Source organism: Pithys albifrons, chromosome 2, assembly GCF_047495875.1.
Source record: "Pithys albifrons albifrons isolate INPA30051 chromosome 2, PitAlb_v1, whole genome shotgun sequence".
Lineage (NCBI taxonomy): Eukaryota > Metazoa > Chordata > Aves > Passeriformes > Thamnophilidae > Pithys > Pithys albifrons.
Window position 1 is genome coordinate 12,041,510 of NC_092459.1, and position 26,234 is coordinate 12,067,743.

The following is a 26,234-nucleotide window of genomic DNA, read 5'->3' on the forward strand; positions in this document are numbered from 1 at the left end:
AAAAAAACCCGGGGTGGGGTTGGATTCCCAGCAGCTCCAGTTTGCTCCAGTTCCCATCTGGTTCCTTGTGACTCCAAGGTGCTCTTCTCGTATCTCAAAACAGCCAGATTAGACCCCGACCTCATCTCCCTCAGTAAACTCTTTGCATTTGAAAAGGCTCTAGGTAAAACACTGTAGCCAAACTGCAAAAACAGTGCTAGTTACACTGGATATCCCCAGTAAGAAACTGGCAGTGGAGAATGGAGCTACAAAAGCCACATTTTACAGGTTCCAGCAGTTCTGCAAAAGCACTCTGCTATTATCAAAGGATACTGAGAAAAAGAAAAGTCAGGAAAAAATTTATATTTGCCTTTATTACAATACGTATTTCTACCTTTGTTGTATTCAGCAGATCAAAATGAAGTGTTAAAATGATTTTCATCCTTCCAGTAGCACATACATATACAGAGTAAATACTCTATATAAATAGGCTTTGAAATAATGACAATCCATATCTACAAATAAAAAATATCCAATACCCTCTTTGTCCTCCCTCCCCAGATTACAGCAGTAACATTTTTTTCTCCAACATAAGTAATGCCACAAGTATGGTATTCTTTTGCTCTCATGACACAGATGGACTGGTGTGGTCATCAACTTGAAGAAAATAAATATTAGTCACCCCTCACTGCTGCATATTCTAGTTTCTGTGTATTGCATGAATTGAATATACTGTGATTTAATGTGTCTGCATACTTATGTTAGCACATTCTTTCTGTAACAAAAACCAGCATTACACTGCAAACAAGATTAAACTTTTTCTTTCACAGAAAGAGTAGGAATTCATTAAACAAACCCTTTTTCCTCTACATGAATTAACAAAGCAGTTTAAATATTATGCTAAAATTAATCAGCTACCAAATCAAAATGTCTTATACTTTCTGGAAAAGTATGGTGATGTTTCTAGCAGGTCAAATCCTTGATTTTTGTAGGGGGTTTTTTGTGAGCAAATTTGATAAACGTTATAGAAACACACATTTCTGACACTGTTTAGCTATACTTCCACTTTCAGATACAAATGGGTATGGCATGTCAAAGTAAGGTGTTTAATGTCACAGAATCACAGAAATGCTGGTCAGAAGGGACCCCTGGAGGTCATGCAGTCCAACTTCAGCCTTGAAGCAGATGATTGCCAACTCTAGATCAAGTCAGTCCTAACACTGTTTAACCAAGTCTTGCATAACTCTGGGACAGATTCCGCAGCATCTCAGGGTTACCGGTACCAGCACTGCACTGCAGCTACAATCTGACAATTAAACAGACCCGCATTCACACTATGATTTGGTTTGAAACACTAATGGCAACAACCAACCCTGGATAACCTGTTTATTAAGTTGCAGATAAATATATCATAGTTTTTAATTGTGGAGAATTTTCAGGCACTGTCCTTGCTGTGGGGAGTTGCTGTATGTAGTATCTTAGGAAAATAGATCTTAACTACTGTTAAGGATAAATATCACAAAACTGACATCCTCTTACTGAAAAGGACGATTGGTTGAGTTTATTTTACATAATAAGTGGATTGAAATGGGCCTTTACCAAAACTGAATTTAAATAGGATGCAGCTAGGATATATATTCATTTATTCACTCATTAATGACAAGTATTAATGGATACTCATGGAAAGTGTGACTATATTTAAAGATGCAACCATCTCAGTCTGGCATCCTGCAATCCCCACAAACTGTCTTTCAGAAAATCCACCCCACATTTCTTCTGGCTTTAAGTAAAAAGATATTTGCATTTTCCCAAAACTTCCAAGAGAGAACAACCTGTCTGGGTTGTTAAACATGTATTATTTCCTCTTTGACTCTAATCCTGGTATCTCCAAAGAGGACAGGAACCTTGCCTGAAGCAGTAATGTACATGTGAAAGGAAGACTTAGGGAGCGCTCACCACTGCACACTGCAACTGTGTGAAGGATTGCACTTATATTTATTAATATTGAAGGCACAGAGAAAATGATAAGTTGGCCCCTCAGGATAAAGTCTGCAGTACTAAAAGTTAGAAAACCCCTAATACAGAGTTACCATCCTTTCTACGTCGCTATCGCTCTTGACATGCAAAACCAGAATTTGTTGCAACAGAAGAAATGTGATACAGAGCAGCCATTCCCAAACTTCTGGGTGATAACAACCATAATCACATCTTAAAGTTTCTTCTGGATCACTCTGCCTTCCTGTTATTAAATTCTGAAGTGAAAACACTGCAAAGCAGCTGCAAAACGTACCATAGCCTCATAGATCACAAGCTGGCAGAGACCACAGCTTGTGAACCACTGGTTTAGCCATACTGAAATACAATATACATAGAATCCCATGATGCCATTTTCAGTGTTTCAGAGAACAATTAGACTTTTCACTACATTTTAAAAGGGAAAAAAGTTTCTTTCCTAACTACAAGCACATTTGAGAATCATTTGGCATGTGGGCACTTGAAGTCCACATTTTAAGTTCTTCATTGTCCCACAGTATTGCTTTTAGCACGCATAGTTAAGGCTGTCAAAAGCAGGTAGCAAAAATAGTATCTACAGCTTGTGTCTGGATAAATAAGGGAAAAAAAGATGAAAGAGGGGAATTCACTATCTTAAAGGATAGTAAATTGCACTAAAAGTATCCATTCTTTACAATACAAAACAAAGCAAAAAATCCATACAGTAAAAACCTGAGATGCATCATTCACCAGCATCAAAATTCACATTTTAGCCAAAATAATGTATCAAACAAAACTATTCCATTTTTACAAAATCCTCAGTGTTCTTGGCTCAGTTACAATCTTGAACCTCGGCACATCATGTGGGTAAGATGTCTTTACTGAAAATCACCCACTTGTGGGCACTATGCGTGGGTATAGTCTGTATCTTCTACTTGCACACTTACCTTGATCCAAATAGCTACTCTTGAATGATACTTCTCAAACTGAAAAGACTGGCAGAATATGGCCATCCTATTTCATTTACTTTCTATTTAGCTTACACATAATTTATTTCGTTGGAATTGTGCCATGTCAAAACAGGCTGGAATAAATTAACACAGCTCAAATGGCTTTGATAGCTACACTGACGTATTTCAGCTGAGGATCTAGACCAGTAATTAACTCAAGCAAACAGTTGTTGGTCAAGCGAGAGGAAAGGGGAAGAATCATTTGCTCCTTCAGAGAGAGGAATTTTGATATATGGATTGCAATCCCTGCCTGTGTCACTGAATGATGCCAGGAATGGTGAGCACCTTCAGCTCCCTTACTGGCAAGGGGTTCTGATGAGATGGAAGGTGGCTTCAGTGATACAGAACACCCGTGGAACCACTTTACAACCTTATGGCATAATGGCATGCTTAACTGCAACTCCAACATCGCTTCATTTTTATTTGACCCTACTTAATGAAAGTGCATGGCACAATTTGAGGAGCTGGGTGAAGACCTAGAAATGCAACTCCTACTCCTTAGCAAGACTCCTCTTGTTTGGAAACGTGACTAAGTATGAAAAAACATTTCTAAGTTTGTTCACAGCAGAAGTATACAATGCTCACAACATCACAGATTCCAGCTGAACTGTCAAGTGCAAAAGCCACTTAGTGTCCTTCAATACAAGCCATCTCATTCTTTGAGCAGAGGCCAAGGTTTGGAGATGCAGTTAAGATAAGGCTGGATGTACATCCTGAGTTTCAAACGGCGGCAGAGGTTCTCTCCAGTAGGTGAACTGACTGTAGGTGTCAGAACAAGGGAAGTCTGAAGAATGGCTTCTTTTCAGCAAAGGGAAAATGTGATCCACCACTTCACAGAGTCTGACATAGCTGGAAAATAAACAAATAAAAAGAATGCTGAACCATTTCAGATCATCTTATTTTGAACTTTTTTAAGTCCCCAACCACTAAGGCATGACTACTACAAAAAGACAAGGTGGACAAAGACTTCTCCTCAAAGGAATAAACCTAAACTCAAGTTTAGTAACTAGCTTGCAGAAAGGATTCACAGTTCAGATAAGGAAGTCATTCTAATCCATTAATTATAACAAATGATGCTTACCTAGTAAGAAACCGATGCCGTTTTACACCCAGATCATCTGCTAAACACTCAAACACCATACTCTGCTTCTCCATTTCTGTCCAGCTTGGCTCAAGCAGCTCCCTGCTCAACTGATTATTCCTATTTTATACACATATGGCTCTCCTTCAACTAAAGACACACTAAACATTACCAAAGACCATTCCAGTGGTAGGTGCTACCAGTGCCTAAGCAACTTGCTGGAAGCACTCAACCTCTCTTCAGATTTTGTCTGCTGGCTCTTCTACATAGAAGCTCCAGGGAAAGGAACTTTTGAAAAGGCCATGAAAAGACACAAGGCTTCAGCAAACTAGTGAATCTCATTTTTATGCAGACTAATTCATACACTTATAATTCTTTTACATGATTAAAGTAGATGGGAGATATATTATACTAAATACAAAAAAAATTTCTTTTTGTCAGCTTAACTGAAGGAAAGTGGAAAGTCTGTATTTTATTCTACTTTTTTTGTTTTAAGTATTCTACGGAATTTTTCATTATTAAAATCGAATAGATCTTCGGGCAACTTGAGTCTCAAATTAGTGCAGAGAATTAATCTAGTCCATAAGATGTTAGGGATGAGATTACTTACGATGAGATGTTTGTCTTTGCATGCTCCTGTATGAGTTCGCCTTTGGGGTTAACTGTAAATATCCTGTTCAAAGAAACCCCCACCTGTTTGTAGGAATAAACATCCTAAAAAAAAGAAAATAAAAAAAGAAAAATCATGATTCTGCCTTTGCACAATAATGGTTATTCTTGCTGGAACATATTACACAGAAGAATACATTCACACAGTATTGGTACTAAATTTACTTAGTTCTTGTGCACCTGAAATTCTCCATTATGTTACAAATTAGGTAAATCTAAAAAAATCTTAATAAAATGGCCAATTTCTTGCTAGGTAAAGGGTTTGCTACTTCAGTTAAAACCATGATCAGTTTAAACTATTAATCAAAATCATATTCATTTTTTCAGTAACTTCCCTTGACTCAACAGTAACATTCAATAAAAAACTAGTGGTATTTAGTGTAAAAGCATTAGCACCTTAATTTTTTTTTCAAATAATATTTCATTTTCTGAGTGCACTGTACGAAGTATCTTACAACAGTGTACAGAGGTTAAAATGTAGCTGACACATAAAACAGGAATTATTTTTAAGGACAAGGCCACAAAAGAAAGTCATAACAGATGTGTCTACATTAAAACCCTTGGAAACATCTCTTAGCTCCTGAGTTCAGATTTGTGCCATACTCCATGTCAGATCAAGGGGGAAATAAGGGAAAGCAAGAAGCATATGCCAGAATAGCAGCAGTGAGCCCCAGCAGGTAATGCAGATGCAACTATGGGAAGTACAATCAAAAAAGTTAAGAATGTCTTCTAAAAATTCAGATTGCTATGGAAAGCAATAAATAGGTTTCGATCTGTTCTGAAGAAAAGCTTGACAAAACCAAAAATGAAAATATCTCCCAGAAGATCAGAGTAAAAACAATCTTTCAATTTGCTAATATAAATCATGGTTTTAAAAGCCAAGGCAGTGAAAGAATGGAATACTAATGAAGATACAAAGATTATTTTTGTATCTACATTGTAAAGATTGTTTTATAAAAAAGTAAGTAGTTGAACAAAAGTGAACCGTAGCCACTTAAAGAATTCAGCATCCTGGCAGTCCACGCACTGTCCACACCTGTAGCATCTACAAGAATGGAAATTTCCTGAGTTTATTCTTGTAAAAACAAAACAAAAACAAAAAACAAAACAAGCAGAGCAGAAAATTGAGACTGCTATGATCCTGATCTTCACAATGGCAGTGGCACGTCACACACCTGACGCCTGCACTCTGGCAGCAATCAGAGAACTGAGTTACCAGTAATTACTTTAGAAACATTAACTTAGTGTTTCACTTGAAATTTTATTGAAATATGTGTGAAAATAATGATTCTATTTCCCTGAGGCTCAAAAAAATGGAAGTAGAGGTAGATTCATCCATAATACAACATCACAAAAGTTTTTAAAAAACTTCAGAATCATATGTTTAAAGGTACCTTGATAACAGAAATTAAGTTGTGTATGGTATAACAATTTAATATAGCAATTGGACAGTGAGGACCTACTGTCACCTCTGACATAATGCTTTTAAAGAAGCACGTGCCAGGGTCTCCACCTCTGCCATAGCCTCAAAGACTGTTACCTCTTTTAGATGCATTAAGGTATTCTTTGTTTTAGGGCAGGAATAAGAGCCATCTATAGCCCAAACATACAGACTCCAAATGGGTGACAGGGATCTGTCTTCCCCTCGTCATGTCAAACATATCCCTTTCCTTACAATGCAGAGCCTTTTGACTTCAATGGGACATCTAAGGAGAGTGAAGGGTAAACCCCACCAATATTAATCTCAAATACTCTCTGTCTGCCCACGGGTATCTCACTGACACTATCTGTGAGAACTAAAATGAGCTCAGCATTTCCATACTAGCTTAACTGTTAACTTATGCAGATATAGTCACTTGCTGCTCTTCCGTCTCTGCATCCTACATTGTGGTATTTTTGAGAAAGAATATATTTCCTTTGTACAGGGCCTAGTAAGATAGTCTTAATTCCCATTTAAAGATTCTAGGCTCTAATGCAACAGAACCAGGAAATAACAGCAACCCTTCTGTTCTCTGCAATAGAAATAAATTCAGGCTATTACTTACAGCAGGTCTGTTTCCAAAAGCAGCATAAAAGGGTTCTGTGTTAGGATAAAACAAATTTTTGATGTCTGTCAAACACTGAACTTTAAATTTCTCTGGCTTCTTTTCTATAACCTCCCTGAAATGATAAAAGAGAGAAGCTGAATAAGTACACATGAAATACACAACAAACCATTTTATTTTCTTTATTCAACATTTTCACCTAGTTATATACTGCTGCAGAGCACCCACCCTTCTCCAACAAATTTTCATCTGGAAGTCAGGGTGTCCCTGAAGACAAAACAGCATTCCCAAGCTTACATAATGGACACAGTAAATAAATCCTTTGAAACAAGGGAACTTCTATTGAAATGTACATTGCGAAGATGGCTGCTGAGCAAGGATGGTGGATTACAAGCAGTAGCTGCTAAATCAAGTCCTCTGAGGCATAAACTGTCATCAAGTAAACTGCCTCCTGAGAACTGCAGAATGATTCATAGATTATATTAGCCCTCACTGTGTATAGTGCCTTTTTAAATTTTATTTTTAAAAGAACTGCAATCACCATATGTGCTAGAAGCATCTCAGCCTGTTAAGAATCTTCTACAATCAGGGCCCTACATCATTGCTAATTAGCAAAAGTTAAGGAATAAAGGAATCTTCTATTTCCCTTCAGATGCTCCCTACAGAATACAGAATTCATTAATGAACAGAGAAGTTCTCATCCCTGGGCAAAAGCCCTTTCACAACAGCTTCTCTTGGCAAGAAGACTGAACAGGTGGCAGAGTCTGGAGTTCCCATAACATAGGAAGATGCCAGCATGACACAAAAGTGCTTAAGAAGCTCAAAATCCCAGATCCTAGCACCAACACATATGTCAAGGAAGATGTGAATAGTACAGAAGATTCATAGGAGTAAAACAGCCCTTTGGAACAGCAGATCCATGTATAATCGAAGTTTGAGAGTGTGCAATAGACAAATAAAACCATCTTTCCACAGTCTCACATACACCTGATCTCAAACCTACAATAATTAAACCTATGGATAACAATGAAGTCATTTATTACCCATGCACCGCATCAGTTACAACAGTCTATGCTGAAAGATGGGCATTCTTTAGTCTAAACAAGATACCAGAGTATCACTTTAAATGTATTTCTAGATATAAGGAGCATAAGGTAACTACCCTTTCACTGCATTTATTATTTAATCAGTCTGAGAAGTGCACTGTAATACCTCCACGGTTTCTTATATTTAGAACATGACTGGTAAGACAGCCTGTAGCATGTCACTCAATCCGGAGAACATCTGAACAACCTTTCATTAGAAATTCTAATGAAATATATCCTGTCACAGCAGCTTTTAACAGCTTAAAATATTTTCTGTAATCACTTGACATGCTTCACTAAATTAGGAAGAAGTTACAATAATTCATAATCTGTGCTATTCTTATTCCCTTATTGCAGTTCAACAACTGGAAAAGATAACACTGTCCACATAGAATCCCACAGTGCAGTCAGGCATATGAAACTTTCACTTCATTTTCATATGAATTCCTTCAAAACCCACCAAGAAATAATCTCCCACAGAAACATATTTATGACAATTGGCATGCCTTACAGGTCAAGACGAGTGATTGCTATAAAAACATCCACATTTCTCCTACAGCTACCATTAAACACATGAAGTCACCAAGAAGTAGGATTGGTAAACAGCACACACAGACACACCTCAATATACATCTAAGACATAAACAAAACAATCTATTGACTATCTACTGAATTTTGGTCTTTGTCTATCAAAATTTCTTCTTAGTTAAATTTTGCACCAGTATGTAAGAAAAAAAAAATAAAATTTAAAGTATTTAAAGCACTCCCAATTGAAAAAGCTGAGAATTCAGCCTGCACCAACCTCAGTTTCTTTCTGCAAACAAGTGAAATTGCATTACCTGTGAAGAGCTGAGAAGAGGCTGCTTGGACTCAGCAACACTGGCCCCTGAGGCAGTACAGTTCCTCGTTCATTGACCCAGTGCAAGTATCCTCTGGTCATGCCTGCCATTCCAATAGCACGTGCTGAGCAGTACAAAAATTTATATCCATTTCTGTGAGCAGATATAAAAGAAGAAACTACTGTAAAAATAAAGCAGGTATTTAGGTATTAATAATTTTGTCGGCTTACTTTGATAAGAATCAAGTCATGACAGTTAAACAGACTTATGTTTAACTTAACAATTTAAAAGGAATAAAAACATTTATGGCAGAAACCTGGATAATTCAAACCCATCTAGCTCCACTGCATTTTGTGATTGCACCTAAAGAGGGCTAACATCTCTGCCCTTCTCATGACTTAAGGTTTCCTATCCATTCCCGTGTGGTGGAACCATTGTCCTTAGAATTAACTGAAATGACATCTGTGAAGTGAAAAACACTTGGCATAAAACAGATACTGGTGTACTGGCCTTTGCTGTACTAACACTGCTGCATTCCTGACTTTTGGGCCTCTGCAAAGACAGTCTAGTCTATGTGCAGCAGTAACATATTCCTTCATGCTGGAACAAATTCAGACTTCAAAATACAGTATGATAAGTAATCTTTAACTTGACACTGAAATAAATTTTGGCAGAAGTCACAGGTTGCCTTTGTTTCTGTTCATGATAAAATAGAGTTCTATCTGATATTAGTTCAACTTAATAGTAGTTTACTTTCCAATTCCTATAAAGAAATATTGTATTCAGTGAACGTACAGTCATTCAATCTAAGTATTGAACATTTATGTGGTGTTCAGCTGTAATATCCAGCCACTACATAATTAACTCAGTAATTTGAAAACCAACATGACTCAAATCTATTTTTCCCCTATGTTTATGAACCCCAAAGCCCTAACAACTGACAATGCTGGCAGGCACAGAAATAACAACTGCAATTAAAAAAATTAATTAACATTTTCACCAAATGTAATGCAGGGGTTATAAACAAAACTCAGCATGTCAATTCCCAGGCTGTGCTGTCTTTTCTGTGAACATGTATTTCTATGCACAGACAAGTATCTCCAGCATAATTTAGATTCCATCATCCATAATTTATAATTCACTATCCATGTAAAACAAAAAGCAATAAATGAACCTTAGCATAACCCTAGTACACAGAACAAATCAGATTAACTAAGACGATGTTTGTGATGTGTACCAGAGGCTCTTCAAACATTTTTGGTAATTTGAATATGTAAGAGAAGCTGATATTAATGCAATAAAAAACCCCAGTAATCAGTAATCCTCCTTGTAAAAACTGAAATCAGATACTTCATCTGATCCCATTCAGACATCAATTAATTTTTCCTCATTTCCTTTTTTCTCTCAATGGGTAATTACAAAACTCACCATACTCTGTCCTTGATCTTCCAGTGTACCCAATGGTTTGACTACACTGCAAAATGTATCCAAGGTAAAAGTACAGCACACCTGTACTTTTGCATTAGCCTTGGTCACCTAGAAATGTTCCCACACATCACCCCATGTCAGCTCTACAGTCTGATTGTTTTTCCTGTTCATATTCATCAGCGGAAACATCCACATTTTTTTGGAATATATTGCTCTAGGTCATACCTGGATACTCTCCCAGTCAATGACATTAATTGACCTAAAGCACTGCTGCAATTCCCAGTTTGCAAAAAAGTTACACTTGCTACAACTGTATAACTTGTTCAGATTACTAGTCTTTGGAATTACATGTAGGTATCTATTTGGGATAGCTGGAAGTGCAATCACTACTCATAGATAGGGGGCTTTTGCTTTTAGTATCACAAAGCAGGTTCTGCTCTGGATATCACGCAGCAGAGGTTTACACTGTGTAAGCATCACTGAAGTGATGAGATATTCATGAGATTGTCACCCTTGTAGGTTTTAAGAGAAGCCTAGAGAAATTTTAATTTTTATGTGCAAATAAATAAACATGAACAAGCCACAGATGCATGAACAGATTTACTGAATACTCACTGGCTCACTTTATGGTACAACTTTGCGATCCCTTGGTGTGTCCAGTCTTTGCCAAGAGTTGGCAAAATATGACCTAAAGTATCTGACCTGAAAGAAGAAAAAACAATATAAATGAACTGGAAAAAAACATTTATAATAACAGGAGGTTAATACAAACCCCAATAGCCTATTTGGCTAGCAGGAGATGAAAATAAGATTTTCTGTAAGGTACTGATTGAAATCACAGGAGGATTATTTTATTCCCTTTTCAGTGCTCATCCTTGCCAGGTTGTTTTAATTACACTCGTGCCCCCGGTCAGATAAGCTTGTGACCCATAAGGTTAACATGGAAGTTACAGCACACAGGCCATCAATCAGATCTGTAGGAGGCCACCAGTACTAAGCATACTTTTTGAAGTTTACATTAAATGTTTTCTAAATAAACCAATTTTACTCATAAGGGGAAGTTCATGGGAAAATGAAAGTTTGAGAAAAGTCACATTCTATCTTACTTTAAACTAAGTTCTCCACATAAAGCCAGGACTTCATCACATATGAAATATTTCGAAATATTTATTCTGGTTTCAATATACTTCCAGCTATATAGGAGAGAAAATTATTTACAGTATAATAACAAATGGTGCAAAGAAGCACCTTGCTTGACCAAGCATTGAACAGATACACAGCAAGAAGTCCACACCCTGAATATCTTGCATCCTACAGGGGAAAACATTGGACAGTGGCTTAGGATAGATTTGCACCGGTATTGTAAGGTGAAGTGATTAAGTAACTCTAGGCAGCTCAGCAGCAGAGGAAAGAATAGATCCCACTCACTTTACTGAAGAGTAAGAAAACAAAGTAGGAGGCGATGTTAATTTACATTTGCAACAAAAAAATGTTTGCAATACAATGAATAAATCACAAGAAACAACAAAGTTTCAGTTTAAATCAATTATTTTAATTCTTCTCAGATTGCTCTTGGAAATTATTTTTCCTCATTCTTTTTCCTAATTAGATATAGCTTAGTTTGATTTTGAAAGAAATTGATTTCAAAACAAATCTAAGCATTTCACTTTAAAAGACTGTGCTAGTATTTTTATTATGTGTTTCCCCTGTTCCACACACAATCGTTTACCTCAATGTTAAATAAACAAATAAACCAGAATCAGCAAGTCAGTGCATCATTTTGGTCTCTCAAACATTCCGGGTTTTACCCAAAGTACTCATCTGAAACTTTCCATATAATTCTGATATTGACTTTAGAGTCTTGTCTTCTAAATAATAATACCTCACACTGGAATGCCCCAGTAATGCCTTTTAAAACAAAACTCGCATGTGTCTTCTTTTTAATGTAGCAAGTGTATTTTGTAAGAGTGATGCAGCAAAAAGGTTAGGATTTTGCAGAAGGTCCTCCACTACTGCTGTAAATATTATCGTGAAACACCAAGAGGTGACAAACAATGGGCCCATATGGCATTTAAGAAAGGATCCTTGCATTGTTTGAAAGCCAAATATAAAAAAAATAAACACCCTCGCAAAACATTGGAATATAATTATTCTCTGACTCAAAAAACCTGTTAATTACTTTTTCCTTTAGTCTAAAAGGCAACCTGTCCTTGCAGATAAAATCCCTGTTCATGAACTCACCGTGTGATTGTTCCATCAATGTCAGAAATAACAACTTTATCATCCCAATTCCACAGGTAAATGGTGCCTTCGCAGCGGCAAGTGCCTTGATACTGTGTTGTTACACTGAAAGTCACATCATTGGGGCCATTCTTGAGCTTTAAGCTTTTCTGCAAGACATTACCAGCAAGGTGATCAACAAACTAAGCATGTGAAATGGGCACAGTGCAAACACAAAGCCACAGATGATCATTGCCTTGGTCACACTGAATCTTACTGCTTTCAGCAGAGCTATGGTCTAGATAATGACAGCAGAGGTTTGCCCTGTGCAGTGCATATTAGGCATTAACATATGAAACAGACCAAAGCAAATAAACAAAAAAAAAGTTCTGTTTCACAATGAAATATATTACAAAAAAAATCCCCAAATCTTCATATAAACAGCAAAAAATGGGGAAACAGGAACTATCTATAGGGGGTTTCCATTCTGAGATACAGGTACACATTCAGAGAAATGTGAGTAACAAGAAGTTCCATAAACTGAGTGTTTATATGGGAACTTCTGTTCTGTGGTATTGCATCTCTCTCCTGCAATAACCCACCTCTCACACCATATTACCCTTCAGTCTCCACTAAATATCCTTCACTTTCCCACTTTGCTGAACTTCACTGTTCCCTATGTCGCTTAGTGACATGCTGGACAAGAGACTGATTTGATTCTATTTGAAAAGGATGCGGGAAAGAAGAACAACTGATGGGTAACTGATCAGTCACTCACAGTGTTTCATCAAGAAACCAATTTAAGAGCAGTTTTAGCTTCAGCTAATTTCTGCAAGGTTTCTGAAACTGAAAAGTACCAATACATTTATGCCACCCTTGCTTTCTCTTTGCTATAGAAAATTAAGAACACATCCCATCTGTGTCTTGGGAGAAATTCTATATTTCTTACCTACTATAGAGGCAGTGAGCAATGGGACGTTTAATGCTGTACACCTTGTGTGGGTTTCCTTCAGAAAATTAATTAGCAGTAGACAGGATGACAAAAAGTATCTCCCTAAATTAACTAACCCATTTTTCCAGATCAAATTGGAATATACAGAACACAACACTGAAGTAGTTTTGTCACCATTAGTCAATTCATCTCTGCCACAGAGGAAGAGAATTGGCTCCAAGGAAATTAATAGCCTGGCCTCATAGTAAATTCACAAGCAGCTCTTTCAGAATTTACTAACAGAAAACTCTATTTATGCAAAATGTGACTGTCTGCCTATAAATGAGAGAAAAAGAAAGGAGAGGAGGACAAAAGGAAAAAGAAAGGCCTGTGGGTTAACATACACACAATACACATCATACAAAAAAGTGTGGTTCCAGTATACTGAGATGAAACATACATACTTTGGAATTTAGTTTTTTTTTTTTTCAAATGGGATCCAACCACTGAATGCCAGCACTTGCTGCAAGGAACAACATTCATGCTTCAAACATAAAAGAGATGGGAAAAGGGTTTTTTTGAAAAATGTAACAAAAGAGAGAATTAAATTCAAGACATGAGAGTTAATTAAGCTTTGCAAGCCTGAATAACAGTGTGGTTCATGTTGTATTAGAAATGACACTTCAGGACAAGGATGTAAAATTAACTCACAAGCTGGTCAGAAGTGAGTCGAAGTGATTTTTTGTAACTGATTCCAGACAATAATGAGAGATGACTCGAGTTGGTTTGTAATGACCCGAGGTTCTGTTTGGCAGCTCTAGGGTCTTCATCGCTTGAAGAAGATTCATCTTTTATTCTGGAACATTGCACACACAGAAAATGATGCTATAATGTCAGTAAATGCATCTCAGTATCCATTAAAAATGCATTAACAGTGAGTCACCAAATAAGTCCTTGATTCTCTGGTCCCAAGTACTGTCTCACAGGAGGTCATTCACATTGTGACTTTGAATATATATCAATGAAGCACCAAATCTTCATTCAGGCATGTTCTCCATTATTCATACTTGGATTTCTCTAGCCATTCACTTGTCTATAAGCTAAGTTTCATTACTTAAATTTAACCAATATAAATTAATGTGCTGTATTGACTCAAAAATCTCATAGTGGTAAAAAAAATAATATCTGCCAGATGCTGTAACTATAAAATATCCTCTCCTCTCAGGAGAAGAGAGATGTATTTTTCATTCTGGCTTTCTCTTCCCCCTTCTCTCCTTCCCCAAAGAATTTAAAAGTTAATAAAAAAGAAATGCTTATGGCTATTTTATTACAGAAAGTAACTCATCCTTCTCTTTCAATGAGCAAGTTCAGCTCATTGGATTATTCTTTTCCAGTATTTTTAAGACTACCCCATTCAAGATAAAATGATGAAAAGTCATAAAACCTGAGCTCCCTCACACCATTCTGTTTAAACACACAGAGTTATTTTTTTTCTGCTACAACCATTCCTTAGAAATTTGTTAAGGGTATTTTTCTTCAGTTAAAAAAAATCTACCATTGTAAGCATAAGATAAAATATTCTTTCAGATCCTACAAATCTCATCTTTAAAACAATCAGCATTTGGCCTCTTATTTCAATCACCCCTGGATGCTGTTTGATGTTAGGAATTCTTGATCCAATATCAAGGTACTTTATGTCATGATTAGCAACATTTAAAAGCCTGTTTTATTCTTTGTGACATCTGATCTCAAGAGCTTTACTCAGCATCCCACTTGTCACATTTTGCTCACAAACAATTAATTTTTAATGACAGAATTCCAAGGCCAGTTAAAATTTAAACAAAGAACACCAATTTCAGAATCTAGTCTGCTTGAAGTCTTAATCCCACTTTAAAGTTTATCTTTAAACAAACATGTAAGAAACAGATCTAAATGTTACTTGTCATTCTTAAAGGGCAAATCAGCCTTTCTGATTTATTCTATGGCTCTCAATCTCAGAGCGGCAACAGAGACAACAGCTAATCTCCTACAGGATGAGGAATCCTCCTTCCAGCACATTCACCTGGGCTGCAGCCACTGACCACCAGAAAGAGAAACAGCCAATTCTTTTTGTTTCAGAAAGGTGATCCCTGAACTTAATATAATGAGAATATCTGAATTTGGCCCTTTTCAGCTGTAAGTGCAGACAGCACATAGATGAGCTGTCTCTACATTAAGATCTGTATGCACAGAAAAGGGGCAAGGCAGGAGGGCCGTCCCTGAATAATTCATCCCTCCAAAGCAAGTTAAAACTCATTTTATGGAACCCTCCTAAAAATGAGACTCTGGCTATACACTGTGATTCGTTTGGAGCACAAGAAGGAAGAGACTTCTGCAATACTTGAAAGTACTAACAGAAAATCGTGGCTATTACTTGTGAAAAACAGTCTGGGAAGACTTAGATCCCCGAACTTCCCAAAATATGCATGAAAATCTTAAGTTGTCAGGCCATATATTTAAGTAAATCAAAAATTTTAGCAACTGGGATCTGATAAAAACACTGGTTCCTCTATAATGTTCCCTTGAAAACTGTAGAGAAATACATACAGCTCTGGAGAACTGCTCCAGTTACAGTTTGTTTTCTAAGGGCTGGAAGGTGTGTCACGGAGCTGCCAGCCAAACCACAGAAATGCCAGAGTACACTCACAAGGGCTGCAGCCCTGCCATGGGCAGAGCCCTCCTATCTGCACTTACGTGGTGCAGTGAGTAACAAAGTCAGTGTATTTCACTGACCCAGTATTTCTTTGATCAAATATATGAGGTAACTTGCTTTCATTTTTAAATGTTACTCTTGCCTATTTGAGGTGCACATTATTTTGGGGATACCTGTTTGCCCTGCTCATCTGTGAAGAGTCCTCCATAAGTCCACTCTCACTCATACCTTGCTCTGGCTTTGTTTCCTGTAAAAACACAAGTATGTGTTGAGTAGAAAGAAAAAGTTTACAGAAAAATATTTGAAAATCTAATTCTGTCTTGTACAGACTTGGTAAAAATCAACAGCATGTTTCTTTCCTTTCCTTGTAGGCAAAGTAAAATCTCATGGTTTTTTAAAGAATAAAGAACTAAAAATTGCAAATATAAAACCCAGAGGATAATTAAGATTAAGTTTTGCATGGAAGAAGGAGAGAAATATTAGATTTCACATCTAGTACTGTTTAAGTTCTGAGATCAACTCCGTAACTACTCAGTTCATACACCTCAAACAGCTAGATTTCTCCTGAAAAAGCAAAATATAACTCTGGAGAAAAAAAGAAAAAACAACAAAATTACCTTTCACTCACTCATTAAAATTTTTAATCCAATAAAACTTTTCAAACTCCTCTTACCTTCAGTAGATACTGTACACTATGATTGTCATTCCACAAAATTTTTAAATAGTGAATATTTCTACTTTAAAAAACTCCATTTAAAGTTGCCACGCTCAAGAGATAACCAAATACTTTCAGAGGAAAACTCTAAAAACTTCGAACAACTATAAAACTAAAATCTCATGCTCTGAAGCCCATACCCACAGAGCAGTACAATGCTTATTTCATGCAAGGTTAAAGAAGTTCCTGACTGAGGCACAACCATAAAATTGTATTAGAAGTCATTTTCTCCCCTCAAGTACTAACTCTGCAGTAGGATAAATTAATATGAAGAGGTTTTATTAGCCAACTTTAAAGATTAAATATGTCTAGACAGGAGATCAATATTTCATATAAAGCTTTGGTTTTTTCACTGTTTTTTAATGTTCATTCATGGCTTTAAGACTGTTACCACAAACTTTTAATGCTCTGAAAAGAAACTCCAAAAGACTTTCAAACTCATATATATATGAGTTAGGTTTCGCTGAATTTTACAGCTTACATTACTCATAAATATGTGTCCTCTTCAACTATCAAAAGAAAGCTGTAGAAAGGGTGGCAGACTGCATGAAAACATTAATTTAATGGCACAACTCTATGATTCTATGTTCCCAAAAAGAGATTTAATACATTATGTAATACTGCCTCAAAGTTGGGAATGAAAATAAAGGCAGAACCAAAATTCTTCAGGCAAATGTTTCAGGTAGGACCTGATCCAAAGGTTTCTCAAGTCAAAAGAAATCAGATTCCAGACCATGTTTAAACATCTCTTAATATATATATGCTCAGTCACATTGAATAATAAGTTACTTCTGAAGAAAAGTTCTGAGAGATGAATATGGAAATACTCAGCCTTCCCACTGCAACCAGAAGGAAACTTGCTTGCTTCTTAAACTTACCTCTTTAATAGTGCTGTTCCTCCCTCGCCATGAAAACCACCACCTTCCACCTTTTTTGGGCATCTTGTCCCTCATTATAGATTCCACAGTTGCCTGTGATAAATGGATGGTAACATAAAAAAGGCCCAAAACAAAGAACAACCTGATACATGTAAATGAAAAAGTGCCAAACACACAATTTTAACTGATAATAAATAGAATAAAAGTAAACATACTGTCTGTGGACCATAAATTCTACTAAAGCAAAATCTAATGGTATCCAGAGCTGCTCTGAAGTAACTTAAGCATGAATACTTATGGTATTTTTAAAAATTAAATGAAAAAGAAATCAAATCAAAGAAGAAAAAAAAAGCATAAAGAGATATTAGTATAATGTCTAGAATGGATAACCTACTGTTTTTAAGTTATTTAGTACAAATTATATGTTAAAAAAAAACAAAAGAAAAAGAAAAATATCACTACCTGAAGGAGCTGTCATGCAAAACAGTAACAAACCAACATGCAAGATGGTTATTCTCATTTAAAAATAACTGTAAAGTTCATATTTAATCACCAGTTTAGAAAAAAAGCAAAGAAGTTACTAGCTTTTGTGAGTTTCATATGATGCTATGAATTTGACTCATGATGTTAGAATTGTGGGATTGTTTATAAACCCTGGCTACTTTTCATTGGTTCTATGTATTAGACACCAGTAGAGAAGTTTCTTTCAATACCTATAATGACTGGAGCCTTATGCATTGCAACAAGGAGAGTTGAATTCTTTCACTTAGAGAGAAGCAAAAGATGAAAGGAGAAAATATAATGCAAATATAAAAACATAAAATATAATAGTAAAGGTGGCCACAGAGTTTGGTACACTGTGCAACAGCTTAGCCACTGCCTTTCTGCGGTGATACCTTCCACTGTAAGCAAAGTCACCAAAAGAAAGCTGTGCTGTTGACTACTGATTTCAAAAAAAAATTTAAAAAACGTTCTAAGAACACTTAGCAGTTAAGAGCGGAGGCTGCATTCAGCGAGTGTGTGGGCCAATGCCTCCCTTTTCTCAGTTTTTCCATAGGTTCCCTTCACTGTATTATTTAAACTATACGAGAAAAAAAGAAATGACCGAGGAGCAAATCAGAGCTTTTAAACAAAATACAAAAAACAGGAAGCAGATGGAGCTACTGAGAATGGAATGCCACCACTGAGAACAACAGCTACAATACAAAAAGGTTCTCAAACATATCGACAACTTCAATCAAATGTCCTATTGACTTTTAGTGGGAGAATTCACATGCTTGCAATCAGACATGCACTTAAGTGCATTTTGCAGAACATGAGAGAATTTTTTGCAAAAACTTCAGTTTTCAATCACTTCACAGTGTCTGTTTTAGTAAAGTGTCTTAATATTTCCATTCCTTAGTTTTATTACTACAGCAAACCAAAACTGTAAATAACGAGTCATGAAGAAAACCAGTAGGATGTCTGGTAATATAAATAATTAATTTTAGTTTTAGAGGTACAGTTCAGCCTACTAAACTTACCAATCATACAGATTGTTCCAACTATAAATACTGGTTTCTCCACTAAAATAAAATTGTACTGTATAGAAAGTTATCAGCATTCAGAAAATAAATTAACCATTAAAAAAATGAACACATTGAATTTCACAGTCATAGATTTTTCTCAACTGATAATCTATAAATAATAGCATAACTATAAAGCTGTTAAAAGAACTGCTATTTCCTGTAACTTTATGAATAAGCATTTGATAACAATTCTTTCTATGTACCCATCCTAGGCAAAACCCACAACATCTGGCTCAGGCATCGAAGTGTTTAATTAAAAATGCAGTTACTTTGCATTATTTTTGCCACTGAAGACCCAATAGGCACCTATCGAGGACTAAATCCCACTGTGGGAGCACCCAAGAAATACAGAGTAGGGTAACTATGCACCTTCTTCTATGTGTTTGAGTTCCATGGGATGAATTGCACCTTTGATGATTAGTAGAACATTTGCAGGTATGCACAAAACATGTGGCTCTATGACATCCTTGAAATTCAAGCCACATTTACCAGATATTTGGGACTTTTAGGATCAGTTTATTTTATATTGGGATGCTACTGTACAGTTACATCTGACTGCATATAGAGCTAATGGGGCACTAAGAAAGAACACAGTAGCAGAAAATATTCTGGGCTTTTAAGAATTTTTTAGTCCACATGGACAGCAAAAGAAAGAGCATTTGAATTTACGTAGAACCAACCCAAAGATACATGAAGTGTTGTAAGTGGCAGAAGGAAAGTTTAGGTTCCAAAATTTATTAAATACATGGCTAACCACGATACAAAATAGTGCCAACAGTGATACTACAGTGATACAGTAGTGTGTATTTCTGTCATGAGCACCAGGTCATGTAGAAGTGAACTTCTTCAATATATTTAATACAAGCCAACATAGTTGTCACACAGTTGTAGCAATCAGTCACTACCTACCTGGATTCAGAACAACCAAGAAACAGAAAACTAGCAAGCTGGAGACCTTCCTTATTCAGTAGTTAAAGTTTAAACCCTAGGGTTAAAATTCCTGGACCCTACATTTATTTAATAATATAAACTGCCTATGTATGAAATGGTAAAGCAATCACCAAGTATTCAGCTAAAGCAAACACTAACATGAGTCAACATAATTTATGTTTACAATCCATATTTATGAAGTAAAAAAGGAAGTTTTCCTTCTTGAAAATGGTTGTAATAGCCTAGCAAACAAACACTATTCACAGACCAAACTCAGTCCTCCTTAATTAGCCCTTAGCATAAGCTAGATGAATGGTTATGGGTGGATAGATATTACTTTGTTCTCTTGTACAATAATCCCTCTTCCCTCCCTTAATCAATGGCATAATTTCACTCTTCCTCTTACCAATCTTCATGTTCAATCTCACCTTTGGCAAAGGTTTCTGGAATGCCTGCATCGCCAGCAGAAGGGGACCAGCTGTTGTCCAGTTATAGTACCTGGGCATGCAAGAGAGACAATTGCTGCATTTTGTAATCCCAAATCACAATCTACCTTGCATTTATCACTTGGCAGTTTAAAGGCACAAAGCCATGGAGCACAGGTCAGACTCTGGCCTGCACTGATACAGACCCATTTTATTCCACAGTATGTTCACATGTATTTACAGCATATACATTTCAGGGTATGCGAGAGTGCTGGGCCCTTGAGTAGAAAGGTATTTGTCATACATTCCTCAAGTCATCATAGAAGTACAGAATGATTTAGGTTGGGAGGGACCTTGAAGATCATCTAATTTCAACTCACCTGCTACAGGCAGGGAGACCTTGCACTAGAACAATTGCTCAGGGTCCCATTCAACCTGTTCTTGAACACGCCCAGAGATGGCACATCCACCACTTCTTTGGGCAATCTGTTCCAGTGATTCACATCCTCGCAGTAAAGAATTTCTTTTAACACCTGATCTCAAACTCTCCTCTTTTAGTTTAAAACTGTTCCCCCTTATCCTATCACTATCAGCTCATGTAAAAAAGTTGCTCTCCCTCTCTTTTTATAATCCCCCTTTAAGCACAAAAAAGCTGCAATGAAGTCTCCCTGGAGCCTTCTCTTCTCCAGGCTGAGCTGCCCCAACTCTGCCAGTCTGACTTCATACCAGAGGTGCTGCAGCCCTCTGATCACACCTTTGTGTGCCTCCTCTGAACTGGCTTCCTGTGCTGGGGACCTCAGACCTGGACATAGCACTGCAGGTGGGTCTCACCAGAGCAGAACAGAGGGGCAGAATCGCCTCTCTCGACCTGCTGCCCACACTGCTTTTGATGCATCCCAGGATATGGTTGGCCTTCTGGGCGGTAAACACATGCTGTTGGCTCATGTCTAGCTTCTCAAACACCAGAACCCCCAAATCCTTCCCTACAGGGCTGCTCTTGATGAGTTATCTCCCACTCCGTACTCCGTATCTGGGATTGCCCTGACACAGCTGCAGCACCTTGCATTCCAACTTCATGAGGGTCTCATGGGCCCATTTCTCAAGTTCGTCCAGTCCCTGTGGTTGGCATCTCTTCCTTCTGCTGATTGAACTGCACTACTCAGTTTTGTGTCATCTGCAAGCTTGATGAAGGTGTGCTTGATCTCCCTGTCTGTGCCATTGATAAAGGTATTGAAGAGCACACCAGTGTCAAGATAGAGCCCTGAGGAACACTGCTCATTACCAGCTACCACCTGGACACAGAGCCATTGACCACAACTCTCTGGCTGCCAGCCAGCCAGCTAATGTCCTTACTATACCTCATTATCACAGTATGAACCACATTTTTTACAAGCTTTTCACTGTTTTTCCATCAAGGAACTACACAAAAATCAAGGGCTGTAGTCTGTATGATATCAAGCTTCTGCTATTACATGTTGAACATGGGGCAATTTAGTTATAGACAGTAGAACAATTACAGTATCCATTGTCTGGGGAAGCTGAAGCAGTCAGAGAATATGACAGTAACAACCCCACTAAGTACTCTTTTCTTCCCAACACATTGAGTAGGCAGGTAAATAGTACCATGAAATTCAGAGAACTCTGGCAGGGCAGCAGCAAGTGACTCATCTCAAACCAGAGGGAGGGTCAGGTATGAGGCCATAACATACACAGTACAAACAATCACCTGATACATCAGATTTGCATAGTGTTGTCTATGACTAAGGGCAGCCAAACCTCTAAATGCAGCACAATGCCATGATCTCTCCTCTATCCCCAAACACTGTCTCCCAGGTGCAAGCAGCTCTCAAGTTAAAGAATCCTCCAAAAAGCTGTATCTGCATCTGGCACAGACCACAGTGCTGCCCTGCTGCTTGCAATATAAACATACAAAATGTCTTAGTCTTGCAGAAAAGTCTCAGACTCAGTGGGTGAAGTCTGACAGGTCTTGAAAAGCGGTACCTCCATAGAGGCATATTAGAAAAATACTCAGTATATACAAAAAAAGTGCTGGGTACAGAGTGACTGCCAAGTAGACTGACATATCCCTGTAAATATTAATTATTCAAACTGGCTCAGGGCAAGCCTTAGCAAGTTCATACCTTATTTAATTTTTACTCTGTCAATTGAGTATGAATACTATTAGCATTTAATAGCAGCTTCTTGAAATTCAAATTGTGTCAGTTAGCTGTAATAGGTCACCTGAAACTGCTCTTTACTCTCAATTTAAAGGAGAAAAGGTAACTAGAAGGACCTGAATTCACTAGGGAGTGGGATCTTTCTGGACGAATCCAAGCTACAAACATTCAAAGCATGTTTTTCAGCTATGGCTAAACTGATCTAAGGCACTGAAGTGCCACAGAAATATCTTTGTTACAATGGTAGGCTTTTTCCCTGAAATGTACTTACTTATTTCCAATCTTAACCACAAGGTTGGGGTCATCAATGATAGCAGGATTGTCCACAAACTGCTGATATGTCACTGCATGTTCTATGAATTCTTCTGTGGGGGAGAAAGTTACATTTTTAAAGCATGCATTTACAGATGCCTGTGATGGGCCAACCTAAACCTCTTAGAGTCTTTCAGACTAATAGGCTGCACACTCATGAAGCTGCTGAGATTTAACTGTAATATGGAAGCAAGTTGTTCAGAGACTCTCAATCTCAGAAGATGCTGAGTGTTTCTTTGTTTGCCACTGGGTGTTTTTCCTGTTTAACATACAATTTAAGTGAAAGCTCAGGGATGTAACTGTGAGGGAGAAAAATCTCCTTTTAGAAAAGTTATGTAATTTACAAATTATTCAGATGACAATATGACTCCACTAAATCACAGCATATTTGAAATGTTTTAATAAGTACCTTTGGAGCAGCAATCAGTGCAGCATTAGGCTCATATGATTTTATGATACTACATTACTGCAGAAAGTGCAAGTCCTGACACATTTATCTTCTCATTATGCCACTGGAAGTTTAAGGAACAGTATTTTAAGTGATTTATCTAAAAGTTACACAAGAAATTCGAGTCAGGGCAGGAACTCAGCTTAAGTTTTCCACCTCTCTCTCCTTGGGTCCCCATTTACAGACCACCATTTTCATTCCTGACACCAACAGCTGTGAATTTCCCAGCTATATACTATACCAAGTGGCAAAAGCACCACTAACATTATTGTGATACAAAACATAGCACTGTCAGGAAATAAAAATACCAATAAAATACTTTCAAAAAGTTTTGTATCTAGTGGATTATTAAAATGTGTTAAAAAGCACAAGTCCTATATAAGTCTATTCTAAGCATGAAAAATTCTAGAAAACTGATGATTCCATGGCCAGTATTTATCTTCGCAACATATTGTTGAGCACAGCCACAGGAGGGCTCTGCAGGCTCAGGCTGGGATGCTCAATCCTGGCTGCCAGCACATGCCTGCAATTCAGAAAGTCATTCTGTACCTCTGGTTATCTCTTTGTTGTCAGTAAGGCCTCCACAGAGAGAAATGGCAATGGAGGGCAAATCCCGAATTCCATCCGAGGTGCTTTCAGCTCCACTGTCAACACCTGAGCTCCCGACAGACTGTGGAGAGTGGCTGGCTGAATGTGGCCCCGTGTCAGTCGTGTTCTTGCTTTGGACATTATCCCCACTAAAAAAGAAAAATCAGGAACTCAGTCTTTATGTATTCATTCCCAAATTTGCTTCCTTCAACAAGCACTGTTTACATCTGATGCACACTACAAAGAAAAAAAAAGGAAAAAAGAATAAAAAGGGGGAAAAAAAAGGTTAAAAAGGGGGGAAAAGAGGGAAAAAAGAAAACTGGAAAGAAAATTTCTTAAACATTTTACAGCAAAACAACGCACAGTAATATAGGGCTCAAGTACCCTAAAATATTAGATTGGTTCTATTTACTTGCCTAAGCTAGGTATGTATAATTATAGCTTCACTTATTCACAAGAGATAGGAAAAATAAAACAAGAAGCTGTACAATCTTATTAGACAAAATAATGCTACTATAAGCACAGTTTATACTAGCAGAACTATTCCCACACGGGAACAAGAAAAAAGGTATTAGTTGATTGTTTAATTTAGATTTATTATATAAACTGATAGCTAAACCCAAAGGATGTGTATGTTTGTGTATTTGTACATCATGTATCTATAAATAAAATATTCTACATATAAACTACTAGGATTAAAATTTTAAGAAACAGTAAATCATTATACCCATGAAAAATTTAGTTATTGCTCAAAGACTTTAGTGAATTGACTAGAGTATGATGTGGAAAGAGGGCTATAAATGTCACAAATGTTGTATGCTCAGGGTGCACTATTTTCACATATAACTCTGTCATGGATCTTCCAAATCTTTTTTTTCTCACTTTCCTATTTATAGGTGATCACACACAGTAAAGCAACACTAGACCAATAATTTTCTGCTCATACTGTTAACAGTAAGATATGTTCTTCATGGTAATAAGTCAGGACATGGGGATAATTATATCCCAAAGCCAACTGCTCTCCCAGGACATATGAGTAACTTTCATAAATATCTGTGTATATTACATAACAATCTACAATCAATATATGATGCTAAATTGACCAAATTAGAAAACCAGCAGCAACCACACTTCTCAGGCCCAAACACAGCACCTTTCAAAAGCCCTAATATTCCTCTCTATGAAGTTTTATTTTCCTTCTGCTTTCATCTCTGCTTGGACTCTGAAAAAGAGATCTTATCTGTTTGACAATGAAGAGTTTGATCTAAATATGGAAGGTGACAATAGCTCTTCAAAAAGTAAAAATATAATAAAAGAACTTATACTTCTTAGGGAAATAAAGTGCAGCAACTTCTGGATCCATGTCAGTGAGGTCATCTAAATAGACACCATCATCACCAAGATGCCGGCTTCGTTTATCTGTAAGGGACAGCACAAATAAACCTATTAATTAATATTTTCTGAGTAACACTCCAGAGCTGGTATTACTGTTTAACTATTCATTTCAAGATAGAGAAACCAGACAAGTTATAACAGTCGGTAAACTGTATTAGTACAAAATGGTACTGTCAAAAATTTCAAAATAAGTTGTTCAAACTATGAATACACAAAAGGGAAGAGCAGAGGACTAGTTTTAAGACATGCTAAAGACTCCGTATGCCAGACAAAACCACTAGGAATCAGAAGTCAGTGGTCACAGTAGGAAAATAGCAAAAGAAAAACCTTTTAAGTATTTGCATAAGCCTACTGTCATAGTATGGTAGTCAGAGCATTTAATCTCCTAGACCTAATCTTCAATCCCTCCTTGCAAAAGGGAAGTAACAGACTAGACTGTAGTGTCACTTACACACTATCCAAGGCTTGTTATAGAGACAACTCATGTAGGGGATGAGACAACCCTTCCAGGTCTGTTACTGGGACTAACACAAAGAGCCATCACTGTCCTGTTGTTGCTAGAACATCTAGACAAGTAACCACTGTAAGGCCAAAAGCTAATTTGGAATTGATTCTCAAAGCCACAACTTTTCACTACCCAAATTTTCAACACCAAGCATCAGAAAAGCTATCAAAAAAGTTATAAAAAGACTGAATAGTAAGAACAGTAACACAACGTTTTTTCTTTTCAAAGACAGTGAAATGCATGGGAAAGAGACTAAGAAACTTCTCTGTCTACTGATTAAAAAGCAGATGCACACACTAGGCTTATATAGAGCTTACATAAT

The 26,234-nt window shown here is 37.0% G+C and overlaps 1 protein-coding gene across 4 annotated transcripts in view; it reads right to left on the minus strand.

The window, feature by feature from the left end:
* Positions 1 to 334: 334 nt before the first annotated feature.
* Positions 335 to 26,234, minus strand: part of LPIN1 (lipin 1) — a 47,484-nt gene continuing 21,584 nt past the window's right edge. For 3 of the 4 annotated variants that reach the window (XM_071548334.1, XM_071548331.1, XM_071548336.1), the window contains 13 exons: positions 25,338 to 25,431; positions 23,974 to 24,161; positions 22,936 to 23,029; positions 20,491 to 20,560; positions 17,565 to 17,657; positions 16,145 to 16,218; positions 13,991 to 14,135; positions 12,370 to 12,518; positions 10,744 to 10,830; positions 8,701 to 8,853; positions 6,777 to 6,891; positions 4,673 to 4,776; positions 335 to 3,830 (listed from right to left, as the gene is read on the minus strand). In XM_071548334.1, coding sequence (XP_071404435.1) covers positions 3,671 to 3,830; positions 4,673 to 4,776; positions 6,777 to 6,891; positions 8,701 to 8,853; positions 10,744 to 10,830; positions 12,370 to 12,518; positions 13,991 to 14,135; positions 16,145 to 16,218; positions 17,565 to 17,657; positions 20,491 to 20,560; positions 22,936 to 23,029; positions 23,974 to 24,161; positions 25,338 to 25,431 — 1,526 coding nt within the window. In that variant the 3' untranslated portion in view covers positions 335 to 3,670. Of the gene's footprint in view, positions 3,831 to 4,672; positions 4,777 to 6,776; positions 6,892 to 8,700; positions 8,882 to 10,743; positions 10,831 to 12,369; positions 12,519 to 13,990; positions 14,136 to 16,144; positions 16,219 to 17,564; positions 17,658 to 20,490; positions 20,561 to 22,935; positions 23,030 to 23,973; positions 24,162 to 25,337; positions 25,432 to 26,234 lie in introns of those variants that run through there. The other variant, XM_071548335.1, reaches the window with a different exon arrangement.